Source organism: Lolium perenne, unplaced genomic scaffold (genome assembly GCF_019359855.2).
Source record: "Lolium perenne isolate Kyuss_39 unplaced genomic scaffold, Kyuss_2.0 unplaced39, whole genome shotgun sequence".
NCBI lineage: Eukaryota > Viridiplantae > Streptophyta > Magnoliopsida > Poales > Poaceae > Lolium > Lolium perenne.
This window is the reverse complement of record NW_027248997.1, coordinates 13,514-25,411: the sequence shown is the minus strand read 5'-3', so window position 1 is coordinate 25,411 and position 11,898 is coordinate 13,514. Positions and strand designations below refer to the sequence as shown.

Sequence of the window (11,898 nt, the reverse complement as noted above, 5' to 3'; positions counted from 1 at the left end):
CACCTAGATGCACCACACAGAGGCGAGATTGAAAGGGTTCATAGAATCTGCCACCTAGGTCTAGAACGAAGAACCGCGTTGTCAATTTTTGGACCAGCACCATCTTCCACGCAAATAACCTCGCCATCTTCCTGGCCAAGGAAACTTACCGGAACCCACAGAAGGCCACCTGCTACAAGGGCTCCGTCCTTACACCATTCGGTGATGTTACTCCGCAGCACTGGAAACCAACATTATTCGTGTCCTAGAAGAGAAGATCCACATGCGCGTGCCAAGCCAATCCCATTCCCGGACCGCTACACATGCAACCACAAAGATCACAACCAAATGGTGACCCCTAATCGAGGAAGAAAACGACGCATATCAGAGCACCTTGGACCAAAAATGGATCCATGCACCATATCCAAAACGGACGTTGTTGACCATGGCCATGAATCGACCACACTGGTAGATCTTGTGCAGGATTGCAATGTGCGACTCATGCCAGCGGCAGAGCGCATCCCAGCAAGTGGCATAGATCGAAGCCACGGACGGTGACGGTGTCGATTGCCTCGATGTTCTGCAAGCTCACCGCTGAGGCGAGACGACACCTCCATGGCCAAAGCAGCCTCCAAGTTTGTGAGTTAGCCTAGATCTACACACTTGAGATCTTGAAATAGTGATAGCCATGGAGATGGCCCGGCTAGAGGAGAAGGAGGTGGGGTAGATCTACCGCCGACACTGGCAGCGGCGTGGCAAAGGATGCCAGGGAGGAGGGATATATGCGGCTATGGCTAGGGGCCGCCGATGATAGCTACACAGGAGGTAGGAGATCTTATCCGTGAGCTCTAGCTATGGGAACATCGCGAGTTATGTAAGGGGCTTATTTAAGTATTGAAGGTAGACAAGGTGAGGATAGTGTTGTAAAATAGATTGTATGGCAAACCTGTAGATTGCTTGATTCAGTGGGTGAATACAAACTGGTATGTCCAATGTATTTGAGTTTGAATAACAAAAGAATATGCCCACACATGATTTCTATTAACAAAAAAATGTGCATTGGCTACGACAGTAATTGAAAATGATTTTTTACCTTAATATACTAAGAATGCGATATGTTTAACCAAAAGCTTTATTAACAATTCAGAATTCCAGGAGTAAACTTGTCCCCGCAAGATCTTCTTAACAAAAATGAAAAACGAATCATTTAAAATGATTTGCACTGGCTTATCGCATGGAAAAGCTGACGATAAGGCGTTGACAGCCCGGACATGTCCATCCTTTCACACCATGAGCTTGCCTACCGAAGGAAAAAAAATAGCGCGCTAAATGAAATAGAATGATCCTTTTCTAAACGCTATGCAAGTTATAACATGTTAATATCATGCTATTTTTCAAAATAACCTTTCACAAAAAATAGAAAGTTCACAAATATAGCATGTATAGCAAGGATTTCATTAGCTAATTTTTTTTCCAGAGTAATACATGCATAACTAATTAACCAAACACGTTTTTTTCCTTCCTCTCATAAAGTCAAAAATGAATTAGTGCTAGGAGGAACTAGACACTAAATGATATAGTAGAAGCGGGACCTCGGCGTGAGAATTCCAGAAATTCGTTCCTGACAGGATTCGAACTCTAGTCATTGGGGTGCGCCACTGCGACATGCATGAAGAAGACAAGAACTACGTAACTAAACTTAACTAAGATGTACATAGTTAAACTGAACTAAGAACTATAAACCTAAACATGGTGTCTACGGGCTACGGTTACCACTATTGAAATACCTTCCGGTTCTGACCAAGTTGGATGAGAACCGACAAGGATGAAACTAGATATGACGGCGCCAGATCAACCTCCTGAATAAGGCGCATGTCCTCCTGGTGATTCTGATCGGGACGTACCACATGGAGGCGGCCAGACATAGCTGGAGGAGAGTGGCGCTACTGTTGTAGCCGCCACTGCCGCAATGCTTGGAAAGTCGAAAGTGGCGACTGATTGGTTGCCGATGTGGGGTTGAGTTGAGCAAGGTTGGAATCGGGGGCTCGTGGGCTGCCGCTAGTTCCATAACTTTTTAACGCGCTATAATGCTATAACGTTACAACAAATAGCGAGCTTAGCGTTGCTAATAGCGAGATTAGCGTCATAGCGAGCAAATTATGCATAGTGTAGCGTTCAACTTCTAAATACGCTATAGCACCGCTACAACGTCGAAATAGCGCGCTATTTTTTCTCCAACCTACCTCCTGCCTGGAGGTGATTATCGATGTATTTTTTTTGTCTTTTATCATCATGGTGCGGTGCGACTATGTTATTGGACGTTCTAACCCGTTCCTGCCCTCTACCATAAATCCCTCCATCGATCGACAGCATGCTACCACCAAGACCACCTGTGTAAACGGACAACCTAACTTCGCCTATCAATCGCTGCCCCTCCAACGTAAATTCCCATGGCGATCGACTAAGTCTACTTCCACCATGACACATCAAATGATTTGTATACCTCTGTCATTATCATTCTATATATATATCTGTCATATGCCCCGCTAGTTTTTATAACTAGATGATTACCCGCGCCTTGCTGCGGGAATTAGTAGCAACATATTTTGATTTAGTGAAGTTTAGAACATATCAACTTCAGAGCAGGTTAGACAAACCAAAGAGAAGTTTGAAGAACTATGAGTTCGTCGTTGCGTTTGGAAGAAGTATTCAACAGCTGGTTTCATAATATGGACAAAGCCATGAAATATGGCTGATAATTATTAATTTTATATATTCTATCAAACCTTTTGACAATGATTATAATCTGATGTATATAAACAATGATAGGAATAAAACATTTAGCAAGCAAATCAACTGGTCGGTAAAATGGTATAAGGTGGATGCTCAAAATTGTTGATTCCCCCATATTATAGTAGGAATCAGGGCCTCGTCTCACCTGAAATTCAGCGGAAATAAAGTAAATTGTGCATTCATCCATTATACAATAGCAATCCAGTTTTCTGTAGTAATCTGCCATTGTAGGTAGGACCAAGACTAATTGAGGAGAAAAATAATGTACCGCAGGAAACAAAAATCGTTATGGCAAGACTCTCTAATTAGCATCATCCTGATTTGCAATATCACTCAAAATAGCATTTTTGTTTGTTCTTCAAAAAGGATGAGAGCAATCTTTCAAAAAGTAAAATGTGATACTCTATAGGTCATATTGTAAACTGAAACGTTTCTCTCACAATTTCGAAAATACTACATATACACAATTGAACGTATATGAAATACAAAGGTTAAGAAAGTTGTACATCAAAAGTTTAGGCAAGTAGTAAAATAAAATGGTTAAGAATCTTACCTTGCACTATTCTGCTGTAGTACGAACAAGGAGTGAGAATCACCGTTTTCTAGTTGCCATTGATCTCTGTTAATTACTGACTGAGAACACACGCAAGGACGGAATAAATACTTTATCATATTCTGAAGAGATACACAATATTGAAAACATCACTTCATTGGTAGTTGGATCTGCAGGAACAAACAATCAGCGGGTCGCTGTTCAAGACTAATTCAAAATGATCGTTATAGTCTCACAAGTCACAATACACTCGTTCTACCTTCTACAGTGCAGATTTTCCAAGACCTTTAGTTGCAATATGCAAGTAACAGGCACAACACGCCATGATAAAAGAAGGAAAGGAAGAAGGCAAGTAGTTGGAACTGAATAGGAGAGGAGAAATACACAACAAAGTGAATAGTTCCCCAAATCAACTGGAGCTACAAAAGACGAACACACCGCGGTTGCAGTCTATCGCCCGTGAACTGCAGTCACATGCATGAAATTCTCGGGTAAAACATTGGAAGGCAAACGGCCAAAAGCTGAGATCTTATATTAATTCAGATTCATGGGAGTGAGCGGAAAGAGGAATTCCATGGCAGCTTGTCTTGGACCTAAGCTCCTACCTATCTGTACCAAGCTTGAACCAAAGCTGCGAGAAAGAGGCTTCACCTAATGGGTGTTGGTGCAGCCCGAGGCTGCACCCTCTCCTCCATCTCTCAGCTCACTCACGAACGGGGGTGAAAGAAAGAAGAACAGTGGACACAAAGTTTTCCGGCGCACGAACGCTTCTTCTTTACAATGGCTACATGGCTAACTCTGGTACTTGGATGAGCAGTACACGGTGGGTATTTATACCCAGGCTAAAAATCAATTAGTTCTAGGAGGAACTAGACACTAAATGATATAGTAGAAGCGGATCTCGGTGTGAGAATTCAAAATTCGTTCCTGACAGGATTCGAACTCTGGTCGTTGGGGTGCGCCACTGCGGCCCCAACCACTGGGCTATGCCCACATCCTCATTTATACCTAGGCTAGCTCAGCATAGGTGCACACACACACGACGCTGCCCACCTCGGCCACTATCCCACGCACGCATGCACTCACCAGCTCGCTTCCGATCTGCACGCTCTGCCGCACGCACAGCGCGCTCCTACACGCACGACGCGGCCAACGTCAACAGATCACAACGGCCCCTGCTGCACTAACCTATGCATGTAACTAACAACCAGTCTATTTAAGATTACTACTAACAATGGGGGCGTTTCCCTGTTCTTTGCTCATTCAACAAAAGACTGAATGGATCAAGAAGTGGAGTGGATGAGAATATAAATCATGATGAAGTGGAGCTCAGCATGGAGGAGTCGAGAAGGCATGAAAATAGGACCACACTTAGAGCTTCGGTGGAATATGAAATGGATCCCTGCTAGTACTGATAGTAAGGCTAATTATTTGAGATGGTGATGTGAATGTCATTGAATTGACATGCTAGACTTGGCAATGTGTTGATGTGGTAGATTTTGTAAGATGTGGAAGGCTAGGATTGGTTAGAGAAGCTTGATGAGGTGGATGGTTTGCATGTTGAGAGAAATACCCTTAGTGGGTTGCTCCAATTTAGATATTATAGATTTTGGCTAAACTTAAAGAATTTTCACTTAGAACAAATATAAAACACCAATTATTTTGGAACACATGGAGTATTTCGCATAACAATATCCTTACACTTGACACAAAAATACTTAGATTGTATAATAGGTGCATACAAAAATTCACATGATTCGAATTGTCCAATGATCTTCATGACCTAGAGATAAATTAAAATGAAGATATGTTGGTCCTGAAAAAGAATAAGTATGTCTGCCCGAATGATAATTTGCAAATCAACAATAATATTTAGCCTGTGACTCTCATTGCATCACACATCAGGCTTGGAAGGAAATTCCAGCAATGTTTCACCGTTTCAAGCATTAGCATTTGCCCCTGCAAAGAATAAGCAACATTCAGATACAAAGAAAGTCAATACGGACAAGTATTGTTGCATGTCCAATAGCAACGCTAGGAAAGTACGATTTAACATTGTTCAAAAATAAAAATATGGTACTCAATATTTTTCTAGGGAGTAGAAATTTGATAAAGTGCACAATGATCAGGTGTGGCGATCACTGGGGTTGGTTGCGAGTTGCAGGAGAAACATGGTATTTTATCCAGGCAATTAGCTAACCTCTAGTCTTAGCAAAACTGAAGATCAAACTGAACATCCGTGTGACGGGATTTTATATGGAAATATAATTATGGTAGGATTTTTATCCTTATACTATGGATCAGAAGAGTTGGCCACATGTGAGCTGAGGGGAAGACTGCCGCCTTCCCAATTACACAATGTTGCTTCCATATTTGTTAGTCATGTCAATAAAGTGTTCTTTATCGAAAAAATATTTGTTAGTTGTGTGTATCTGGATTAGGTGGGACACATCAGTAATTCCATGATGAGGGCAACCTACTATCCTTACATAAAACTAAAAGGTGGGATTTTAGGTAGTTCCTTGTAACAATGAACCCAAACAAATAGAGATTTCATGAAAAATATGCAAACCCTATAAAATTAGCAAAATGAAGAATATATAAGCAACTAACCATATAGCATTGATCCAACTATTTATGGTGTCTATCCGCCAAATATGACCCATCTAATTTTTTCACCCACGTGATCATGAACACAAGACGTTTATACTTCTATAATACGTATATAACATGGACAGTGTAACTAGTCCTGTGAAGAACGCACATGGCACTTCAACACTATGGTGGTGGTATGGAAGGCACTCTTACGTGCCATTGAAAAGGCTAATGAACCTCTAACCCAAGGTCAGGTTATGTGTACATCTACTGAGATGCATACGTACCCCCTTTGCCAGCCATTCGATCTTAGCAGGTAGCGTTTCCGGCACGTTAGATTAGCCTCCAGCGATAACCTTTGTTACCGCCCCACCCATTTTTATGAGGATTGGCAGTTATTATTGGCCCCAGTTACAGGGATAGAGGTGGTAAGTCAACTAGGGCCTTAATTTTATCTGATTTTGTTTATTTAAATTCGAATGCACGCGAGAAAAGTTTCTGCTTAGATGGTGGTTTCCATAGCATGGTTAGTTAGTGTTGTTCTCCTGCATAGGTACTGAGTCCAATAATAGTATTTCCAAAACATACTCCAGGGAATTTTACCCTCCTGTACCTGATAGTTTCTACATATATGGTGGTTTGAAGGTGGCAATGTACTCAGCTGGCAGTGCCACCTCTCCTTTCGACATGATCAGGGGTCATCAAAGGCAGGGCGAAGTGGCGGTTCCGTTTGCTCCATTCTCCCGTTGTCATTTTCATAGTAGGCTCAGAGCTTGGATCTGGATGTTGTTTTCTCTGTCCATGCTTCTTATCTCTATTTCGTCAACCTCTCAGGACTACTCAGCGTAAGAAAACAAAACACATTCATTTGTTTTATGTCAATTGTCTTCAAGTAGTTTTGTTTTCTTTCTGCCAAAGTAATTTCGATTCTTCTATTTTTTGTTTCAACATGCACGCTTCTGAAGAATATTCTTATTTTTTGTACAATATCACAACATGTCTAAATTTAGTTTTTAGCAGCCGTGCTTCGAACTAAACATGTTTCTCAAGGAATTCCAACTGGTGATAGCTTCTATTACTATGTGTAAGACTATCTTATGTTTTTCTAATTTGATGTTGCAATTTGTTTGATTTGAATAACACGGTGATGCCACGATGTCAACTTCAGTACATTCCTAGAAGTATTTTTTTTTCATGAAAGGCGGGATTTATGTTGTGCGGTATAAGGGGATAAAATGTTATATACATGGTTAAAAAAATTCAAAAGGTTGAAGGACCATCCAAACAAAGCGGAAGCAGGCGAAGCTGGGATAATGGGAGGCGGAGGGAATAAAAGGCGTCAAGGCATCTGTGTCGGAGCAGGAGGCAGGGAGAAAATGATCTGATAAAAGGCAATTGTGTTGCGTGTAAGCGAGGCCATGCTTCTTTTTTAGGTTACTCATTCAATGCTCCTTTATATGTAACGATCATTATTCGTGTTTGGTTATGTTTTGATGTACCTGGCTATTTAATTTTTGGTTTACGCGGTCTGATAAAGAATAACATTGTCCCCGTGTCATCTCCCCAGACGCAAAGCCAGCTTTTATGGTAAGTGTTGATATTTTCATGTTTTTTTTTTTTGCAATATGGATGATGTATCATATTTTTATTGTGCCAGCATGTTGCTTTGTCCATTAGTTGCATCTGCCTTCAAAGATGTTTCCTTGCCAAAAGCCAAAAGGTCATAACAAATAGACTATGTTCCTCTTGGTGGCTTTGATATGTTTGTTTTTACTCAGAGCTTTGTGTGGATAAATAAATTTGTTCGCCTATACATATAAGTATTGCTCTCAGGTTTCTCCCAAGCATGAGATGAAGTTTTTCTAAGGCAAAGACTAAACACGCCATGTTACTATTATACCTTTCGAGACAACTTATTGATAGTTATCTCCTTTCTCTTGATGAATTATATCTTCGCTTAGATGAACAGTCCTCGGATCCCAGTGGGACATGCTACCACATCAGCTACCCGTGCCATTAATCCATCACTAGAAACATAAACATGTTACGCTCGACTATGTCCTATATCAAAACGTTCCTATATCAAAACGGTACGAGTGGATCATTCTATGTGCAACGTCATGTAGGCGGCCCGGCTAAGCGCGCATATCCCTCTAGTACACAGTGAATAGATATAAGTTTTCCTAAGTGTAGAGACCTTTTGTATACCATGCATGTGTGGTGGTGATATTATGCGACGTGAGCAATATCAGATCTCTATCTCTCTCCCCCTCTCTCGTTCCCTCCCTCCCTCTCTCTCGCTCTAGCTCTCACTCTATCTAAAATTTAAATTCTTCCCGAGACCAATAATTTGTTTATTTTAACTACAATAGTACGAATAATCATTTAGTGTGAAGTGGTAATGATATTTTGCATATAATGATCCATTTAATTATATGGCTATTGCATGCGGAAATGATTTATGCAAACTTGTTGATGGTTGATTCAGTGGGTAGATACAGATTGGTTTGTGCGATGCATCTTGAGCTTAAATAACAAAAGAAAGTGCCCACATGATTGATATTCCCAAAAAAGTTGTGCTTTGGCTACAATAGAAATATATAATGATTTATTGGAGAGTTAAAGTTGATTATGAATATATAGTTATTTTTTGACCTAGATAGACCAACAACAATGTGACATGTTTAACCGAAAAGCTAGATAACCATTTAATAATTCTAGGAGTGTTATTTTCATTAGCAAGACGTACTTAGTAAATTTTAAAGAAATATTATATTTATGTAGGGTATGCTGCTTCCAATTTGATAAATACGGCTCTGATTCCTCTGCCATATGAGTCCTCTACGATGTATGTACTCTCAGTTAATGTAGAAATTGACAATGTTAGTCAGAGAATTAAGGTTGCTGATGAATATCTATATTTAAGATTTTTTACCTAGATATATACACTAAGAATGATACATGTTTAAGCAGAAAGATAGATTAAGAATTAAGGATTCTAGGAGTATTTTTTAGCAAGACTTGTGTACTTCGTAGTGAAATTAAAAATAAACAAAAGAATCCTTTCGAATGATTTTTATATTATTTGATGAAGGGTCAAACTTAAATCTCGAGCGTAGGCTTCCCATTTCAAAAATAAATCTGTGGCTCCTCTACCAATTATCCACATCTGGATACTTTTATTTTATTGTGACATGAACCAAACAATAGTACAAATATTCATTTTGCATGAAGTGGTAATGAGAACTTGCATATAAATGAAACATTTGATTATATTGCTATTGCATGCAAAAATGATTTATGCAAATGATTTGGGTAGATAATAACTGGTTTGTGCAATACATTTGAGTTTAAATAACATAAGAAAGTACCCATAAGATTGATACTAAAACTGTGCACTGGCAACAACAGATATTGAGAATGATTTATCAGAGAACTAATGCTAGCTGCAGATGAACATATAGTTAATATTTTGTACCAAGATAGACCAACAATGTGACGATCAACCCAAAAGCTCCATTAACATTTAAGAATTCTGTAAGTATTACTTTCTTAAGCAACACGTATCTTCGAGTAAATTTTTAAATAATAATAATAATTTTGATTTATTTTAGTTATCATATTTAGGGTATATTATATCTCAAACCTGTCTTCAATTTTATAAATACAGTTCCGAATCATCAGCCAATGGTCCACTTTTACATACGATATTTCTTTTCTTGTATGTTTTGTTTCTGTGCTCTTTTTATTCACATTTAGATATGTTGACTTAAGAGCCTTATATCAGTAGTGAAGGTAGACAAGGCGTGGATATTTTAATAAGTAGCTCATATGATTGTTAAAATAGTGAGTTATCTAAACTTGTCAATTGGTTGTTTCAGCCGGGGGCATGTATACAAACTGTTTGTGCAATGTATTTGATTGTAAATACCAAAAGATGCCCACAAGATTGATATTCACAAAAAAAAGTGCAATGGCTATACTCAAAATTGAACATATAGTTAAGAAGATCTTTTACCTAATGAAAATAATATAGTAAATAATGAAAATAATATAGTAGTAGCTTGGAATAAGCAGAAATAATGTCTTACCTTTTGGCCACAGATTGGGTTTAATCCAGCAGAGAGGCTCGGAGCCCTTAATCCTTGGATGATAAGCTAGTAGCTGTGACCTGCCATTGGAAATTTTAATGATCTCGAGCTGATGGTGCGGACGGCCATAGAGATGCTCAGAGAAGCAGAGGGAATTGGAGTCCAGGCCTGGGACGCTTGCTCCACCGAAGCTGGACATGAAGTTGTTGGACATGAAAATTGTGAGATCGGTGTTGCTCGTAACCCTGGACCACACGGGCGTCCCGGCGGCGAAGACGTCGCACTTGTAGACGCGGGTGCGGTAGGTGATGGTCCGCTCCCTGAGGGACGTTCGCACGACGTTGCCGATGACGTGCAGCTCGCCGTTCACCTGCAGGTAGCTGCGAATGATGAGAGGATCCGGGAAACAGAAGTATGGCACCGGCGTCGCGTTGGGAACTGCGGCGCTGGCGACGTCCAAGATGGAGATCTCCCCGTCGCAGCCGATGGCCACGAACCGGCCGCGGCAGTGGACGATGCTGTGGACACAGCACTTTAGGTTGGTGTCGAGAAGTGACCACGCGTGGTCGACCCCGACGCGGCAGAAGGCGACCATAACCGACCGCTCGATCGCCGCCACGGCCACGCAGCCAACGGTGCCGGGCGGCGAGGACAGCACGACGGCGCCTAGCTTGATCTGCTCGCCCGGCGGCGGTAGTTCAGCGGTGGCGCCCGTGAAGGGGTTGAGCAGCGTCATGGCTGCGACCTTGTCCACCAGCACCAACCAGCCGTGCGACGAGCCGCAGAGCGCCTTGCCACGCACAGCGGGCAGTTTCTTGGTGAAAACCTCCCCATCTGTCACCCTGTAAAATTGGACGGCGCCGTCGGACGACTGCGGATCGAATGGGAGCATCACCACCGGCGCGAAGCTCGAGAAGGGCACCGCGGCGCGCCACGTGGAGCAGACGGAGCGGAAGGCGGCCGCCTCGCGGCCAGACGGGAGCAGCTCGCCGATGCGCTCCGTGAGCTCCGGCGGAAGACGGCTGCTGCAGTCCTGTTGGCTTGTTCCGCTCGGGGCAAGCTGCTGCCGCTTCGCCATGGAGAAGAGGTTGTTGGTTGGTGGGCCACAAAGATCGAGATGGAGGTCACAGGGAGGAGGACTACGCCATGGACAGGGAGGAGGACTAGACACTAGATCCAGCAGGAACCGAAATGGAAGAATGGATCCAGCAGGGGGCTTGCTGTCACGGCGAGATACAAATGGAAAGTCATTATGGCGTTTCTTCTTGCGTCCTCAAGACGTTGCACCGGTGGCCCGCTCTCCACTGCAACGCGACAGAACAGGTTAGTGTTGGTGTGCAGGATTTTGTTGCATGCAGCATATATATCAGTAGTGTACACTTATTGTTAGAGATTGCACACTTTTGTCTGGTTTTAGCAGCGAGTTAGACCATCTCCACCGGGATCTCAGTAACGAACCCAATAGTTATTTGAGAGCCGGCGATAAATTGGGCTTGGCGCGCCCAATAAAGCACCGGCGAGGTTTCGAACCCAATAAAACCTCCGGTAACCCCGTGCCAGCCTTCTACGCAGACGGCGCGAATCGGGCGTACCGACACCTCGCGCCACCTCTTATTTCCATCTGTGGGCCACGCTTGTTAGAGAGACACGGCGCCAAACGCCATACTTAACGCACACACGGAGGTGGCCCAACTCCCGTGTGGCATCAATGACTCCGATCGCTTTAATCCTCTCATCTCCTCGTCGACACTGTCGTCTCCGCCCAAATCCTCCCAACCCTAGCCCGGATTTGCACCACGTCTTCCAGAACAAGCTCGACGTCGAGGTCGCTAGGTCCGCCGGCCCTGACGCCGGGCGGTTCAACCGCACTGGCTGCTGGACCTGGTT

The 11,898-nt window shown here is 42.5% G+C and overlaps 1 protein-coding gene across 1 annotated transcript; it reads right to left on the bottom strand.

Annotated features, from left to right (window-relative positions):
• Positions 1–5,264: 5,264 nt before the first annotated feature.
• LOC127338295 (F-box protein At2g05970-like) lies at positions 5,265–11,089 on the bottom strand. Its single transcript, XM_051364474.2, has 2 exons — positions 10,012–11,089; positions 5,265–5,284 (listed from the first exon to the last, which is right to left on the bottom strand). Exons 1-2 carry the CDS (start codon positions 11,087–11,089, stop codon positions 5,265–5,267), a joined length of 1,098 nt encoding a protein of 365 aa, XP_051220434.1.
• Positions 11,090–11,898: the final 809 nt, after the last annotated feature.

Bases quoted from the DNA above. Each gene is read 5' to 3' on its own strand.
- LOC127338295 (XM_051364474.2), bottom strand. From the start codon at position 11,089: ATGGCGAAGCGGCAGCAGCTTGCCCCGAGCGGAACAAGCCAACAGGAC. The intron at 5,285-10,011 runs GTAAGACATTAT...TATTCTTTGCAG, and splicing joins ACCCAATCTGTGGCCAAAAG to GGGCAAATGCTAATGCTTGA.